This window comes from Oncorhynchus mykiss, chromosome 2 (genome assembly GCF_013265735.2).
Source record: "Oncorhynchus mykiss isolate Arlee chromosome 2, USDA_OmykA_1.1, whole genome shotgun sequence".
NCBI classification, from domain to species: Eukaryota; Metazoa; Chordata; class Actinopteri; order Salmoniformes; family Salmonidae; genus Oncorhynchus; species Oncorhynchus mykiss.
Window position 1 is genome coordinate 68,008,695 of NC_048566.1, and position 18,623 is coordinate 68,027,317.

The window sequence follows — 18,623 nt, forward strand, 5'->3', positions numbered from 1 at the left end:
AAAGACCACTTAACTTGGCAATACTGCCAGACAGGGATGAGGACAGCACCAGGCAGACTGACACAGTGACTCAGATCTCTAACTGCCCTGCCATGATTCTTCAGTACAGCAATGGCTGAGTGGCAGGCCTGGACATGACTTACCACTAGTAACTACAGGTATATGACAAAGAGCCCATGTGAGGTGAACAACCAGGAGAGCAACAGAGAGGCTGAGTGGAGGAGAGATGGTACTGTGTACTGATGGTACTAGATGGTACTGTGTACTGCACAGCTGACGGAGACAAACAACACAGTACTTTAACGGAAAGAACAAGTGAGAGAGCAGGTTTTAAACTGCAATAGGAGCGGGTGTAGTATGCACCGTCAACTGCTGTGTTGTGGCAGCATTGTAGAACTGTTTGTTATCCATCAAAGACTAATGGAAGGAAGTGAGGACTTGATCAAAACATTTCTCAGTATGCAATATTACATTTATTTCAGAGTGAGATGGCATGGAAGAAAAATAACTAAGCCAACTAAATAGTTTTATTTTGCTCTTATCAATTGTTATATTTAAATATGGCTATTTATTTCCCAGGGGGCGACCCTTGTACTATATAATGTAACAGAAAGAAAATAACAGAAAAATAAACAAAATGCCATATCTTAGCGTGTGCATTTTTTAAAAATTAAAATGCTTTCTTCCATTAATTCTCACATTGATCCCCAGCAAAAGATAATACATTATTCTGTGAATTCAGAGTTTCCTCATAATGGCAATCATTTATCAGCAGCCTCCCTCCCTCAAGCTGAAGCCCACATTACCATCTTGTCCTCCTCTGAGGAATTAAAAACATATTCTACCCCCACTCAGACAGCACTTATCAATTATCAAAAGCCAATAAATCTACAACAAAGACACTATAAAGATACTATAACATGAATTATACAGGTAACTGACAAAATACAGGAAACAACAACATAAAGTGTCTTACGAGGGCATTGGGCCACCATAGGTCAGAACAAATTCAATGCACCTTGGCATAGATTCTACAAGTGTCACGCCTACTTCCGCTCTCCCTCTCTGGCGCTCGAACGCGCCAGACTGCCTTTCATTACGCACACCTGTCACCATCTTTACGCACAGCAGCGCTCATTGGACTCACCTGGACTCCTTCCCTTTGTTGATTGCCCCGTCTATAACTGTTTGCTCCCCCGGTTGTTCCCTGTGTCAGCATTAATGTTGTTATGTGTTCACGTCCAGACACTGTCCTGTCCTGTTCCATGTCTGTCGCCATTAAATGTTCACTCCCTGTACCTGCTTCTCGTCTCTACCAGCTTCGACCCTTACAACAAGTGTCTAGCACACTATTGGAGGGATGTGACGCCATTTGTCCACAAGAAATTCCATATTTGGTGTTTTGTTGATGGTGGTGGAAAACAGTCTCAGGCGCCACTCCAGAATCTCACAGAAATGTTCAATTGGGTTGAGATCTGGTAACAGACACGGCCATGGCATATGGTTTACATCCTTTACATGCTTATCAAATAATTCAGTGACAACTTATGCCCTGTGGATGGATGTCATCCTATGAGGACATAGCCCTGGTAGCCAAAATAATGGCCTGCCCAGCATTTTTATACATGACCTTAAGCATTATGAGATGTTAATGGCTTAATTAATTCAGGAAGCACACATGCGTGGAAGAACCTGCTTTCAATATACTTTGTTTCCCTCATTTGCTCAAGTGTTTCCATTATTTTGGCAGTTACATCAATATATACACCCAGGGACATTTCCGCTCGACATTAGTGGAGAAATGGAGGGGTTGGAGTAATGAAAGCTTGGCAACAGAGACGTGTTTTAAGGGAACAAAACAGTTTTGTACTGTCATTTGCTGTGGTTGATATTAATTGCGATTACAGGATGGCACTGTAAAATGTGAAACCCATTTATATTTTTCAATTTTATTCTGTTTCCTCTTAATCTATAAAAGCTCTGTTCCTAACACCAAATCAAATTGCCATGACCTCAGCCTGGTACGACTGGTTTGCCCAACACAACCTCCAAACACAATCCCTACAAAACCCTTTCCAGACTTTGGGGCTTTCACCAGAGACAGCAAGCCTTGTTTGGTGGATCTATTGGGGAATAATTATGATGATTGAGTCTTGAAGTCTACATCACAGAGATATACAGTGTATGATAGAGGCGGAGATGAGGGTGATGGTTCTGTTGCTTTGTTCTTTGGTTCTGCTTCTCAAAGCAGAGAGCCTCTGTAGATTAATTGATTGTGAAATAATGAGAGCTCTTTACCAATCCACATTAAAGGACTCATCCAGTCTCATCTGCCTGTTTTCCCTCCTTTTCTTCGCCTGTCTTTCTGCCCCTTTTGTGTTCAACCCTTTTCTCTTTCTCTTCCTCCTCCTCAACCATAACCCTCTTATGTCCAATAGTCTCCTCTGTCTCTCTATTCTTACTTTCCCTCTTTGCCTAATTAATGAGGTTCATGTATTCTATGCCATTAACACTAATATCCCCCACTGGGTAGGCCTAGAGCAGCAGAGCGATATCAAAGAGCCAGAACAAAGGGAGGAGACAATGGATGATCTGGCATCGGAGCTGGTCTGACACTGCTGGGAGTTCTCTCCTACAGAATGAATTCTGAAGAAAAATTGGTTATTGGGCCACGGCCACCCAACTTTTCTTAACTTTTTCTTTCATTATAGCACTTAGTCATGTCAATATGCATAATGTCTTGTTAACCTACGACAAGGAAATTACATTTTAGAAACATTTTATTTAACTAAGCTTCTTTTAACTCGGGAGACAAAAAAAAAATGTTTTAAAAACAGAGCGCCTTCGTACTCGCCAAGAAGAACATTATGGTGACATTACTCATGAGGAAACCTTCTCTCCCCATTCACACACAGAATGGAGATGACTCATTCCCTTATGTCCTCCCAGGCTTGCCAAAGACATAGCCGTGGACTGGCAAACTAAATAAATAATGGGAGAAGCATAAACAAATGAAGGCAAGGTGACGCACAGAGACAGTGAGAGAGCTACTCATTAGGCTGGGAACCGGAGAAACTACACCAGTGGGACACCTGGGCAGGGAGCAGGGAAGAGCGATGATTGGAGGGGAGGTAACGGAATATTTGAGATGGCCCTGGGAAATGTTTTAATCAAGTTGGCAGCACTAGTGCTGGCCTGGAGGGCGGGGACAGGAAGGGGCTGGAAGGCAAGTGGAGGGGGTAATGCATGGAGTGACTTTGATACAGGTGGTTTTGTGGATCATTAAACAGAAATTAGTTACTGTATTTGGTATTTTGAATACTAACACCATATATAGAAGGAACACATTTTTATTTTAAGATGAGACTGAAGATTTAAGTGGTTAAGGTTTGGCGACAATGAGCACAGTGGGCAGTTCTGGGAACTGTACTTGAATAACAAAAGTGAGATGCAGACATAATCACAGTCATTTTCGCCAACCACCAGCTCTCCAAACCCAAATGAAGTCCACTCATCCACCCAGTGGAAAGAGGAAGTCACTTTAAATAAGTGTACCTTGTAGAAAAATACAATGAAAAGACACAGCTGTCATTTCAAAGCTTTGTTGTGCAGTCTGTTGCACACTTCTTTCCACAGCTATCTTACTAAATGATGAGCTCTGAACAGCAACATTAATAGGAGAGTATCTATCTGTCATAGTCAGAGGCATCCATTGGCCAGCTACTCACCCTGAGTGTTTGAGGAGATCTAGGTGGAGCTCCGACAATGTCCACCTGTGCCATGTCATCAGCCTGCTCGTTGACCCCGTGGATAAACATGACAGTGCCGCTGTCCATCACGTCTCGTCTGGCCACCAGGTTCATCTCCTCGTCCACCTGGAAGTCCGGGTGGGACACCTCGAACGCCAAGCCCTCATTCCCCGCACAGTCATCAAAGAACACTGTGAGAGAGAGAAAGAGAGAGAGAGAGCGAGGGAGAAACAAAAGATCACAGCTATTACCAACACTGTTTAGACAGCTTTTCTACATGGTTGTGTTGCGTTCCTGTGCATTCCAGGGTCTCTACCTATTCTACATATCTACATGTGCTGTCTCTGATCAGCAGCAGTTTCTTCTAGGGTTCAGTGATCTCTATGCATGAGCAACATCACAGGAATAACCAAGGTAGCTCTTCAAATACAATAACCTTAGGTTCCCTCTCTGTCAATTACAAATAAACACATGAACAGATACACGCACATATCCGCATCTGCTAATGCTGTACCTTCTATTCATAAGTATGCTGTGTGAGTGTGATTGTTTGCTTTCATTTAATAGCGATCATTAACACTTCAATGAGCTTTTATCAAAGCCGTGTGCTTTGCCTAAATGTCCCTCTCCACCCCTCACCATCCACTTGCTGCCAGTCTATGTCGTTACCAGGGACATGGTGTGGTAAATAAGATGTTCATGAGCCATCTCACTCTGTGTGAGTGTGTGCGTGCGTGTGTGCATGCCTGCATGCGTGTGTGTGTATGCCACCCTGTACACATATGTGTAAAATGCCATTGTCGTCTGACAGAGAGATAGCGCCACTACACCATGGTTTATCTTCTCTGATCGTGTTGATCCTATCCTTATCTTGCTTTGCCACACTCTCCTTCCTGGCCCATCAAGTACCCTTCCCTCAACCCCCCTCCCCTTCCACTGTGAGGAGCCCAAGAGGAAGGTGGTGGGGGTGAGAAGACAATACCTCCGTTTGGACTGTAGACTCTTTGACTTGTCTTGAATGAGAGTTATCACATACTGCCTCAGGCATGAACATAACCTTACACCAGCTCATGGTTAAATGGTCTGATTCAATTTGAGATCATAGTTGTTTGAAAAACATGATGTTTTCTGGGATATCCATATATTTGAATCAAATCCAATTGTATTTTTCACATGCTTCGTAAACAACAGGTGTAGACTAACAGTGAAATGCTAACTTAATCCTTTCCCAACAATGCAGATTTAAAGATTGAAATTAAAACTATAAACTAAAAACAGATAGTGACACAAGGAATAAATACTCAGTGAATAACAAATAACAATAAGGAGTACAAATAATATGGCCATATACAGGGAGTAGCAGTTCTGGGTGGATGTGCAGGGGTACGAGGTAATTGATACTGTTTCCTGAAATCTGAGCCAGCAGTGGCTAGGTTAATAACAACACCATTTACAAATGAGCCCACTCCTCCTCAGAAGGAATCCACTGTTGCTGCTTTATGGAAAATCCCTTTGCTTTACAGTCGGGACAATGTTCTACATAATACATCCATAATAAATGAATTTCCTCTTTTCTTCTTTTCTCTACACAACAGAAATATCCTTAGCAGCGTATACTCCCTAGCCCTGGGAACTCTTAAACTGAAGAACACTGAACATCTCATCTGCACATTCTGTTTATAATGGAGAGCCAAGGACAGTCTTCAATACAGTGCCCTCGGATAAAACTGACTCTCAAGTGGGAAGAATGGGAAAGCACTCCTTTTTAGTTTACCCATGAATCAACCTATATTCCTGCTCTCAACAGCTTATAATACTCACATTAAATGTACATGTACATCTGGTGGCACTTCCAGCAACCCTGGGCCAGATGCTGAGCTAATTGTAGTGTTGTACATTTAATGTTGAAAAACCCTCTAAACTCTCATTACCACTTATTATCAAACAGTTGGAGCTACGCTTTCATTCCATTCAACCACCATGGTAACCCACTGCAACAATTAGCACCTGTTGCTTAACTGCAGAAAATGACACACCTTAATTATTATCTTATTTTTTTTATTTGAATACAGTATATCATTTGTAAAGCGAGAGGTTAAGCGGTTGGTAGGATCATCAACACACACAATCGCCATCTGTAATTTTGCCAAAAAGCCAAATACCCCCAAACAAACACCCAAACACACCCAGCTGTCCATGCAGACATTATGATGTGCAGCGGGCCATAAAAGGCAGGTTATATGGAGGGAGGCCAGGTTTTACGAGGATGGCTGGCACACTGTGCCACTGCCAGTGCAGTGACAGAAGGGACATGATGAGGGGTTGATGAACAGTTACAGCTACATGGTGGTGTGTCTCATGTGCAGCGATGTTCTGTTCTGGGCCTCCCACTGATCTCTGTAACACTAACAAGCCCACCCTGCCCTGCCAACGTCCCTGTCATTAGAATTACTGGCATTATGAGGAACGGGGGGCACAGCAGAACACACTGGCTGTGCATCTATAAAAATTGATATTTCAGTCCCTTTCTTTATCTCTCTCTCTCTCGCTCCCCCCTCCCCTCTCTATTTCTTCTCCTGTCTTAGTCAGTCTGTACTGTAGGTTGGGGGGATCTATGAATGCTTCCATAATAAGATCAATGCCTTTTTGTTGTGGACAGAAGATAAAGGAGATGGAAGGAAGTCTTCCTCCAACATTGATGAAGCCTGTTTTAGGCCCTCAGCAGTGTGTCTCCTGTATTTGTTGTGTGAAGCTGAACTGGGTCTCTCCTTCTTGCAGACTCTCTACACCTCAGGACCATCTGAAATTGGAAACCTCTACAGTTAGTGCTGTGTGCCTACCAAATCAATAGGAATCAAATCTATCAACGTACTCGCTCAATGCACTTAACCTTTTCAACTCTGTTGTGGGGCCTTTTTATCGCTTTCTCCACCACAGCCACTTTAAATCTCCCCTCTGGCCACAATCACACACTCACTCTGTCTACGGACTGACAGGAGAGGAGGGAAAGAAAGGCAATGCTTCACCATGCCAGTAGAGGTTGAAAGAGTCAACAGAACTCCATTTCTATATTCAATTCTCATTGCTAACAAAAAGCATGGCAGGTAGGTAGCCTATTGGTTAGAGTGTTGGGTCAGTAACCGAAAGGTTGTTGGATCGAATCCCTGAGCTGACAAGGTCAAACTCTGTTGTTCTACCCCTGAACAAGGCAGTTAACCCACTGTTCCCCGGTAGGCAGTCATTGTAAATAAGAACTTGTTCTTAACTGACTTGCCTAGTTAAATAAAATAAAAATGTTAATTTCTATCCCCATACAACTCTTCATAGCCTGCAAACAGTGTCAGAAATTTCAAAGGCAAGCAGCGAGCGTTTGATGGTATTCTAATGTTGTCAGGTTTTGGGGGGATTTCAGCGGGAGCATGGCGGGATGTGCTTTGATGTCAAGTGACAATGGCATTGGCCCCCTCGTCCTCCAAGAAGTGGCTATGAGTTTAAACAGCACTGCACAACATGGATTAGCTGGCTAAAACCCCTTACTGAGAACTGTGTGGGCTTTCTTTTTTTACAGTCACCCAATTTGACATGAGTTCCTTTTAGGCCATAAAACCAATCATGGTAATGTAAAATGGTGATCTGTCCTCTCATGACTGTGCTTGGTCCTTTAGGACACCGTAGCTAAGTAATATGGTATTACTGCATAGCTACTGAAAATCCCGCATGACACTTTCAGAATGGAATTAACTGTCATACATACGGTAGTATTTACGATTTGTACTTTTTGGAACTTAAGCCTGCAAAATGATTCAAATTATGAGCAGAGCTGCTCATTCAGATAGTTATTGCAGATGTTTAATTCCATTCAAAATGTAAATAAATCATTTATAAACCAAATTGCTGGGTTCATTACATGTAAGTAATGACTAGTAATGTAAACTTATTTTGAAGGATATGTCATACATATGGCAGTACTTACACTTCGTACTTTTGGGAATTTAAACCTGCAAAAATGTTCAAATATAAAATAGAGCTGCTTGTGCAGCTAGTTATTGCAGATGTTTAATTCCATTCGAAATGACAATAAATCATTTCGAAACCAGTTTGCCGGGGTCATTATATGTACTTCACCCGAAACAGTTTCTGTTTTCTCAAAACTCCTATGCCTTAATAAACAAATGGAGGTGTAGTTGTATATGATGCTTGACATTACCATCTCCTTTCATCTAACAAGCATTCTGATCATCCAACGCTGTCTCTTGAAAGCATTACGGTTATGTTGTGAGCATCCTAAAAGGGTACGGAAGAAACACAACAAGTCTTTGATAGGCGGTTGAGAAATAATTTTGAAGACAACAGGAAGCTTCAGATGTGTAACCTTTTCTGCTTGGCTTTGATCGAGGGAAATGGGATTACATCTAACAACTCATATTTACTTTGGATTCCTTTTTATTGTCAGGCACGAAATACATTTTTTTTTTATGTCAGGTAATAAGGTTTTCCTGCTCAGTGTTGTGAAGACAATTTTCTGCCTCCTAACTAAATGTCAAGATGTTATGATGGGGAGAGATGGAAATCTGAAGACTAATCTGAAAGGTGACAGTGTCTGCATCAGAGCTGATAGCTGTGTCCTATTAGAGTGTGCTCTGCCTCAAAAGGCCTCGCAAAATCATGTCGCTAAGTAATCCGGCATTACAGCGCTGTGCTGCTTTTGAAACTTTTGAAACGTAATTCCATTTACTGCCAGAGTTTCTCATTTGTGAGGAGCATTGTGTACAACACACACAGCCTTTAAGCGGGAACAAGGCTGTGCTTCTACTGTGAGCAGAACATCCCAGGAGGCTTTCACACCAGGGTCTCACTGTTAGGAGGACATTTAGAGAGCTGGAATCTGAGGATTTCAGACAAGTTCTGCAAAAAGTAGAAGCAGCATGTCTGATTCCATATCAAACTTCTCTGATGCTTAATCTCCCTTTCTTCTCATTTTCTTCTCTCTCTATCTGTCTCTCTTGTGCTTTTGCAATTTCTCTCTTTTGGTCCCTGCTTCTCGCTCTCTTGCTCTCTTTCTTTTGCTCTCTCTCCTTCTATTTCTCTCTCTTACTCTCTCCAAAATATGAAATATGGTCGATGAAGATAAGTTCAAACAGACCACTGATCTTAGTGTAGCTCTAGGGACTGAAAACACAGCCCAAGCCAGGACACAGAACAGACAGACCATAAGAAAATGAGAAACTGAAGTTATTTAAATCATACATTTGAATAATATCTGACTGGCACAAAATCACTGTAATCAAATCAAGTCACATTAAATTGTTTTTTTTCACATGCTTCGTAACCAACAGGTGTAAACTAACAATGAAATGCTTACTTACGGGTACTTTTCCAACAATGCAGAGTTAATATAAATATAAAACATGTATAATAATAGAAATAGTGTCACAAAGAATAAATACACAGTGAATAACGAATAAGAACAACGAGTAAAAAATAACATGGCTATCTATAGGGAGTACAAGCACCGAGTCAATGTGCAGGGGTACGAGGTAATTGAGGTAGCTATGTACATAGAAGTAGGCATAAAGTAACTAGGCAACAGGATAGATAATAGACAGTAACAGAAGCGTATGTGTGTGAGTGTGAAAGTGTGTATGAGTGTGTGTGTGGCAGTATATAGTATATATATATTTTTTGTGCGCGTGTTGTGTGTGTGGGCGTATGTATTGTTTGTGTGTGTATGTGTGTGTTGGGTTATCAGTGTAAATATGTCTGAGTGTGTCGGTAGAGTCCAGTGTGTGTGCACGGAGTCAGTGCAAGAGAGTTAGCGCAAAAAAGGGTCAATGCAGGTAGTCCAGGTAGCCATATGATTAGCTTTTAAGCAGTCTTGTTTAGCAGACTTATGGCTTGGTGATAGAAGCTGTTGAGGTTACTCTTTTGGTTCCAGACTTGGTGCACTGATACCACTTGCTGTGCGGTAGCAGAGAGAACAGTCTATGGCTTGGGTGTCTGGAGTCTTTGACAATTCTTTGAGTCTTCCTCTGACACCGCCTGGTATAGAAGTCCTGGATGGCAGTGAGCTTGGTCGCAATGATGTACAGGGCCGTACTCTGTAGCACCTTGCGGTGGGTGCCTTGCAGTTGCCGTACCAAGCGTGATGCTGGCAGTCATAATGCCCTCAATGGTGCAGCTCTAGAACTTTTTGAGGATCTGAGGGCCCATTCCTAATTTCTTCAGCATCCTGAGGGGGGAAAAGGCACTGTCGTGCCCTCTTCACAATTGTGTGGGTGTGTGGTCCATGTAGGTTTCTTAGTGATACTGAGAAACTTGAAGTTCTCAACCCACTCCACTAAAGCCCCATTGATGTGGATGTGGGCGTGCTTGCCCCCCCCCCCCCCCCCCCCCCCCCCCCCCATTTCCTGTAGTCCACGTTCAGCTCCTTTGTCTTGCTGAAGTTGAGGGAGAGGTTGTTGTCCTGGCACCACACTGGCAGGTCTCTGACCTCCTCCCTATACGCTGCCTCATTGTTGTCGGTGATCAGTCCTACCATCGTTGTGTCATCAACAAACTGGATGATGGTGTTGTAGTTGTGGGTGAACAGGGAATACAGGAGGAAACTAAGCACACACCCCTGAGGGGCCCCCGTGTTGACAGTCAAAGTGGTGGATGTGTTGTTGCCTATCCTCACAGCCAGGGGGCAGCCCGTCAGGAAGTCCAGGATGCAGATGCAGAGGGAGGTGTTCAGTCAGGTCCTGAGCTTAGTTATGAGCCTGGAGTGGACTAAGGTGTTGAATGCTGAGCTGTACTCAATGAACAGCATTCAGTGGTTCCTCCTTTAAAAGTTGCATCATACTGCAGCACACCTTGCGGGTTGCTGCAGCATTGTATGGCACGTTATTTCACTGTCAGCTATTTGTTATGTAAATGCAGGTTAGTGCAAGTTTGACAACCAGAGATCAATGTTGAGAAGCATTTGATAGTCTCCCATATTGGCATTACTAGGGAATTTAAAACCTTTTTTGTAATAACACAGTACATGGGATTGATTTTAAGAAATTTGACTTAATTAATTTGATTAATATTATGTTGTTTCTATTCCGAGAAAAAGTGAAAAACAAAACCTAGGATGGAATGGAAAATATTGCGCTCTACAACGTGATGGTCGGGAGTAGGCTACAGCATAAAAGGATTGGAGGATTGTAAATGAATACCTATGGTAGGCCTACATTATATCTAAAAAATAGGATCTGTGAGAAAATCTAAGGGGCTTTTATAGAATTCTAAATGAATTAATAATATTAATAATCGCTTTGTTTAAAAAGTAACAATATTTTGGAGATTGTGTTTTCATTTAATCTAGAGTGAGTGAGAAAAAGGCAATTATTGAACAAGGGGTGAGACATTCTCACTATATCACGGCCGTTAAAAGAACTGGACCAAGGTGCAGCGTGGTGAGTGTACATTTTCTCTTTTATTCGAAATGACGCCGACAAAACAATAAACAATACAAAACAAAAAGTGACGCTTAAGGCTATGTGCCATCAAACAAAGTTAACTTCCCAAAAACACAGGTGGGAAAAAGGGTACCTAAGTATGGTTCCCAATCAGAGACAACGATAGACAGCTGTCCCTGATTGAGAACCATACCCGGCCAAAACATAGAAATAGAAAATCATAGAAACACAAAACATAGAATGCCCACCCCAACTCACGCCCTGACCAAACCAAAATAGAGACATAAAAAGGATCTCTAAGGTCAGGGTGTGACACACTAATTTGTAAATAAAGCCAGTTTGTTATTTAGAATTATTTATTTTGGGAGAAACTTAACTTGATTATTTAGCAGACATCATTTGCATATATTCAGTTAACACATATATCTTAAGAATATCATGGAATTCATTTAACATTTTTGTTTCTCCATGCTTTTCTCAGAGAAGCAGGGAATAGTGCTGAAATAAACGTTTATAGCGGGAAGGCCATATATAACGATATTTTGGAGATTATTTCATTTTCAAAAAATTGACAGTGAGCGATTGTAATCAAAATAAAATTAATGAACGCCAAAATAATATTAATGAACGCCAAAATATAGCCCTGCTAATCCATAATGACGCTGTACAACGTGACCATGTGTGTTTGAAAGAATATTTTCCAGTAAGCAACAATTTGTTTGCCTTCATTAGACAACTTTGTTGCAATATTTATGTTATTCAGTGATATTTATTTCCATAGTAATTCGCTATGGATCCATAACTAAAACAATATCCACATATTGAAAGTGTATTTTTATCATTATATTACTAACGAAAGCATAAAGATAATGATGAAGAAATACAGTACTGTACAGTATATGCTTTTACATTTGGATATTAAAGCATTTAAAGCATTTTGAAGATACAGTATAAGCCACCTGCATTTGTTTATTAGGCTACTGTGATTCCATATGTGTTATTTCATAGTTGTGATGTCTTCACTATTATTCTACAATATAGAAAATAGTAAAAAATAAAGAAAAATCCTGAAATGAGTAGATGTGTGTAAACTTTTGATTGGTACTTGCTTAATTAATTTGATTCATATTATGGTGTTTTCTATTCCAAGAAAAACAAAAACCCTCTGGGTTTCCGTTAGGATGGAACGGAAAATATTGCGCTGTACAGCGTAACGGTTGTCAGTATAGTACTGGGCTATTTAGCTAAAGAATCCCCATGTCATGCGGGCAGGGCACACAGGAGATTGGGTTTCAATTCCCCGACGGAGAGGAAGGAGTTGGCTGTCCTTGTAAATAAGAATTGGTTCTTAACTGACTTGCCTAGTTAAATAAAGGTTACACTAAGAGCATAACATTTCGGCACCCTCATTTTTTAATTCTAGTCTAACCAATACCCAAACGGAGATTAAGTGAAAATAAAAATCACATTGATTTACCAAGACCAGTCCCCATGATTGTCTCAGAGCAGCGTGAAATGGTGCTCAAATAGTTGTAGGCTATTGCTTCAAATCCTATTGCTTCTAACTTCAATATGCTCTTTAAATAAATAAGACCTACACCACTTTTAACAGCACATTACTCAACACTAATGAGACTCATGTTGCCTACGGTAGGCCTACAGTATATCAAAAAATATGAGGTGACTCTCCCCCAATAATTACATATAGAGGATTGGAGGATATTTCTGTAATTCAGTGATATTTATTCCCATAGTAATTTGTTATGGATCCATAACTAAATAAACATCGGCATTTTGAAAGAGTATTTTATATCATTATTTTATTAATGAAAGCATAAAGATGCCATTATTAGTTACACTGTTTTACTTTGAACGTGCAGACTGGCACTAAGACCAGAACCGTGGGAACGTTTCCCTAGTCAGCACCATTATTAAGTGCAATAACCCTTAAAATCTTTGAAAATAATTTTGTTTTTAAATCATGTAAAAAGACCATTCTTGAACTTGGGGTGAGACATAGTTACTAAGTTGTAAATAAAGCCCGTTTGTTATTTAGAATGATTTAGTTCTGTTTTTAGAGGGAGAAGAACCAAAAACCTAGAGTCATCTCATGGGTCTCCCAGTTGTGGCCAGCATGGGAATTGAATCGGCATCTGTATCATCACAGCTTGCACTGCTAAGCAGTGTCTTAGACCATTGTGCCACTCAGGCGCTGTACAATGTGACCAGATGGGAGTGGCCTACAGTACTACAGTGAGAGGTAAATAATCCTAATAAAATAAAATAATAAAAACCTTAGTATAACAACAGTTTTAGTAAGTATTACTGAAGTCGTGCACAATTATACGTTTCTGTTTAGGTTTATGTCGGCCATTCATTGTCAGTTAGAGACACAGTAGGACCCAAAAGCATAATCAGTACTTTAACACCCCTTTAGCACTGGTCTGGAGCAATGAAGTGGTGACGCAGGGTACCGTACTTAACCACAAATTACCTCTAAATCCCACGGCGTAAGCTCACAACTTTTAATGGAGGAACCACTGTTGGTATTTCTTTTGTCCAGGTAGGTGAAGGCAGTGTGGAATGGAATAGAGATTACGTCATCTGTGGATTTGTTGGGGCGGTATGCAAATTGGAGTGGGTCCAGGATGACTAGGATGATGGTGTTGATGTGACCAGCTTTTCGAAGTATTTAATGGTTATAGATGTGAGTGCTACAGGGCGATAGACATTTAGGCAGGTTACCTTGGCTTTGTTGGACATGGGGAGTACGGTGGTCTACTGGAAGTTGTTATTACAGTCCGGATCAGGGATAGGTTGAAAATGTCAGTGAAGACATTTCCGAATAGTCCACATACTTGCTGAGTACATGTCCTGGTATTCCGTCTTGCCCCGCGGCCTTGCGAATGTTAACTTGTTTAAAGGTCTTACTCACATCGGCTATGGAGAGAAAGATCACATAGTCAGAGCAGGTGCTCTCACACATGGGTCAGTGTTGCTTGCCTCGAAGAGAGTATAGAAGGCATTTCGCTTGTTTGGTAGGCTAGCATCACTGAGCAGCTCGTGGCTGGGTTTCCTTTTGTAATCCGTCATAGTTTGAGGGCCTGCCACATCCATCGAGCATCAGCGCTGGCGAAGTAGGATTCGATCTTAGTCCTGTATTGACGCTTTCCCTGTTTAATGGCTCGTCGGAGGTCATAGCGGGATTTCCTTGAAAGCGGCAGCTTTAGCCTTTAGCTCATTGCGGATGTTGCTTGTAATCTGGTTGGGATATGTACGTATGGTCACTGTGTTGACGACGGCATCGATGCACTTATTAATGACGCCGTTGACGGATGTGGTAAATCATCATCATCATGTTGAAGTCTCAAGTCAAGTCTCTCTGTGCCTTTTACAGTATATCTCTCCAGTGCACCTAGAGCAATAATATAGAAAGGCACATAGAGATTTCTTCTTATTGATTGCAATCATAGCATAATGCTTTTCGTAGAATCTCCATGTGGTTGGTACTCTGATGTGGGTCTTATACAATACCACTGTACTCAGTAGAATAGCCCAGCCTCACAAAAGCACATTGGAAACCTGAGAAAAATTGTCCAAGCGGAGGTATAATAACTACACACTTTCTCTTTCTCACACACGCACACCCAGATGCACACACACACACAAGCGCGCACTCGCGCGCACACACAAACACAGACATACTATAAAGTTAGAATTCATAACTTTATGAATAACTGGTGAAGTGGGCTAAGTATGAGCTGGTTGCAGACAGCCTTGTATTTATCATGTCACTCTCTATAGGCTAATGGTGTCCCCCAATGTGTCCTCAGGGAGAGGCTACAGCAGGGGGGCGCAGGGGGATTCATCAGACAGTACACATCTACTGCATTGTCTGACCGATTGCTGCACAGACATACTAAAAAGTACATTTAACTTCTTAATCACTGACAGCCTCGAACAGAAAGTTCTCTCATCCACAGTTAAAGGTCAGCCATGCATGCTAACTGCTTTACTAAATGTGTTTGGCACTTCAGAAGATGCACTGCATCCCAACTAATTCCAGATATCGCACACCTTGGAGCATCGTAAGCTAGGCAACAGCACAAGGTCTAGGGGAGGATGTCGGCTTTCTTTGACAAAAAATTGTTCAGTGAGGGTTGTCTTCAGAGTTTGGGTAGGCATGGTTTAAAATGTGGGCGGGAATTGTGGTCAAGTTAAGCTAGATAGTTCAAAAGGTACTCACACTCAAAACCATGGAAAGGAATAACCCAAGGAGGCCGAGATGCATGTTTAGCTAGGGCAACAAGAGGATCCGACAATGATGTTACCAAGTGAAGCTGGAACTTCTACAGAAGTGTTAAGTTGGAGCATTGGTACATTGCCAGAAGCAACCTGTCTGTCTAGAAATACTACATTGCAACTAACTCAACTCATCCCGCTTCGCAGTGTAGCTTATTATTATTTTGGGATGATAGTACAAGTCCACTATGATGTAATTCCAACAAGAAATGTAAATGTGCTACTACACAAACCATAGACAGATTTAGCAGATGTTTGTACTATGCAATATGTAGCTACTAGGCTTGGGCAGTATCCAGATTTTCATACCGTCATCCATCCTTCTCTCATCCCGGGAGTTATGATATTTCTGACATAGCACACAAGAGGGCGCTAAAAATGCAAGAAAAGCCCATTGGGCCTCTATTACCAGAATGCTAACAAAACGTGCACAAACTAATAGCAAAATCACATAGATGCCGTTAACAAAATGCTAACGGGCGAAAATGAACATAAACAACTTGCAAAGACAGGCAAATACAGCTCATGAAGTTATACAAAGATTTGCTAGTACTGTAGCTCCTGAATGACATTTTCGGTGAACGTGGATATTGGATATTTACAAGCGAAAGTGAACGAGATAAATTGTGCAAGGGAAGTTGTGATTCATGCTTTTTTGAAGGAAGAGCGGCATGTGTACACAGCAGAGGGAAGAAAAATGGATGAGAAAAAAATGCTAGTAGGAAGCAGAGGGAAAAAATGGCAGCTGTACAGATAACTCATTCAGAGCTCTTTGACTTCGGGCAGAATACCATTATAACATATCTGATGGCAAACACTTAGTAGTGAATACAAGTGTAACTTTATCACCTCATGTGTGCCACACAACAGAGACTTGTCGATAGATATAGAATGCTATGGACTTACCAGCTCCCACCGTCTCACGTTGTGCTATTTACAAACAATAATGTGACTGGCTAAACTGTCACATTGCTTTGATTCGACTGATCATGTCAACATCATACTTTCAAAATCTTAGCTAGCAAGCTAGCAGTCATCATCATGATTTTGAACTGATATGCAGCCAGGGCATTTTAATTGTAAATTACCTCAGTAAGAAACAATATTGTTGCTTTGAGCACATCAGAAGATATCCTGCTCACAATCTCCAAAATACAACAGCCACAGGACAACTTTGTTTGGACGTCGTAAAGGTCCATTCGCTGAAACTGAAGAGATATACCTAGCTAATGACCTCCTTTTCCACATGGAAAAAAATGGTGGACAGAGACTTGCTAGCTACGTTAGCTAGCTAGCTGGGAATTTCTACAAGGCCTCCTGAAAAAAGCTTCTGCCAAGTGGGTGTGACATCTAATCCTGTTGCCTGATGCACTGCTGCTTGGATTCCACCTGGTGATCTGTTCACAGTCTGCCCTGGCCTGTCTCCCCCTGTCTGGTACAGGTACCCAAGCCACACTCCCCCCTCTCTCCCGAGCTTTCGCTCACCTCCAGCACACTCGCCCTATTGGAGTGAGTGACTCTGAACTTACAATGGCTAGCCCCAAGTCATTATACATTTTTCTTGTGCTTTATGCAATTTGCCTCATTACTCCTGTGTGCTTTTGTTGACTAGGGACTTGCTTGTTTACCAATCGTGGGATATACTATATTTGTCCACACTCGGGACTCTCTATTGGTTACACGCACTCTTGGCCTTCCATCCTATTCTAACCACCTCTAGCTGGCTTTGTATTCCTGTAACCTGATGAAATTGCAGTACAATACAATCTTGTTGCCATCTGATGCACATTCAAATGCCATAAATCAACTCTGCAGAGCTCTCCCTGTCCTCTGCCATGCCCTCATTGTTTTACTGCTGATGATATCTGGAAATGTGCATATACAGAAAAATACATGCTTTTGTCATTTCTAGATTAGACTACTGCCAATGCTAATGCTCTACTTTCCTGCTACCCAGATAAAACACAAAATAAACTGTAGTGCTAAACACGGCAGCTAGAATCTTGACTAGGACCAAAACAATTGTATCATATTACTCCAGTGCTAGCCTCTCTACACTAGCTTCTTGTTAGGGCTAGGGCTGACTTCAAGGTTTTCCTGCTAACCTACAAAGCATTCCATGGGCTTGCTCCTACCTATCTTTCCGATTTGGTTCTGCCGTACATACCTACACGTACACTATGGTCACAAGACGCAGGCCTCCTAATTTTCCCACAAATGTCTCAGCAAACAGCTGTAGGCAGGGCTTTCTTCTATAGAGCTCCATTTGAATGGAATGGTCTGCCTATCCATGTGAGAGACGCAGACTCTGTCTTGACCTTTAAGTATTTATTGAAGACTCATTTCTTCAGTAGGTCCTATGATTGAGTGTAGTCTGTCCCAGGAGTGTGAAGGTGAACGGAAAGGCACTGGAGCAACGAACCACCCTTGCAGTCTCTGCCTGGCCGGTTCCCCTCTCTCCACTGGGATTCTCTGCCTCCAACACTATTACGATGACAGAGTCACTGGCTTACTGGTGCTCTTCCATGCCGTGCCTAGGAGGGGTGCGTCACTTGAGTGGGTTGAGTCACTGACGTGATCTTCCTGTCCGGGTTGGCGTGAGATCTTCGTGGGCTATTCTCGGCGTTGTCTCAGAGTAGTAAGTTGGTCGTTGAAGATATCCATCTAGTGGTGTGAGGCTGTGCTTTGGCAAAGTGTGTGGGGTTATATCCTGCCTGGTTGGCCGTGTCAGGGGGTATCGTCGGACGGGGCCACAGTGTCTCCCGATCCTTCCTGTCTCAGCCTGCAGAATTTATGCTGCAATAGTTTGTGTCAGGGGGATAGGATCAGCCTGTTATATCTGTAGTATTTCTCTTATCCGGTGTCCTGTGTGAATTTAAGTATGCTCCCTCTAACTCTCTCTTTTCTCTCTTCTCTCGGAGGACCTGAGCCCTAGGACCATTCCTCAGGACTACCTGGACTGATGACTCCTTGCTGTCCCCAGTCCACCTGCTATCCACAGTCCACCCCAGTCCACCTGCTGCTGCTCCAGTTTCAACTGTTCTGCCTGTGGCTATGGAACCCTGACCTGTTCACCGGACGTGCTACCTTGTCCCTTGCTGTCTCTAACTCTGAATGATTGGCTATGAAA

At 42.1% G+C, this 18,623-nt stretch overlaps 1 protein-coding gene across 2 annotated transcripts in view; it reads right to left on the reverse strand.

Annotated features, from left to right (window-relative positions):
- cdh13 (cadherin 13, H-cadherin (heart)) overlaps positions 1 to 18,623 on the reverse strand; it is a 526,708-nt gene that overhangs the window by 342,509 nt on the left and 165,576 nt on the right. For both annotated transcript variants that reach the window (XM_036954055.1, XM_036954048.1), the window contains exon 3: positions 3,729 to 3,940. In XM_036954055.1, coding sequence (XP_036809950.1) covers positions 3,729 to 3,940 — 212 coding nt within the window. The remainder of the gene's footprint in view (positions 1 to 3,728; positions 3,941 to 18,623) is intronic.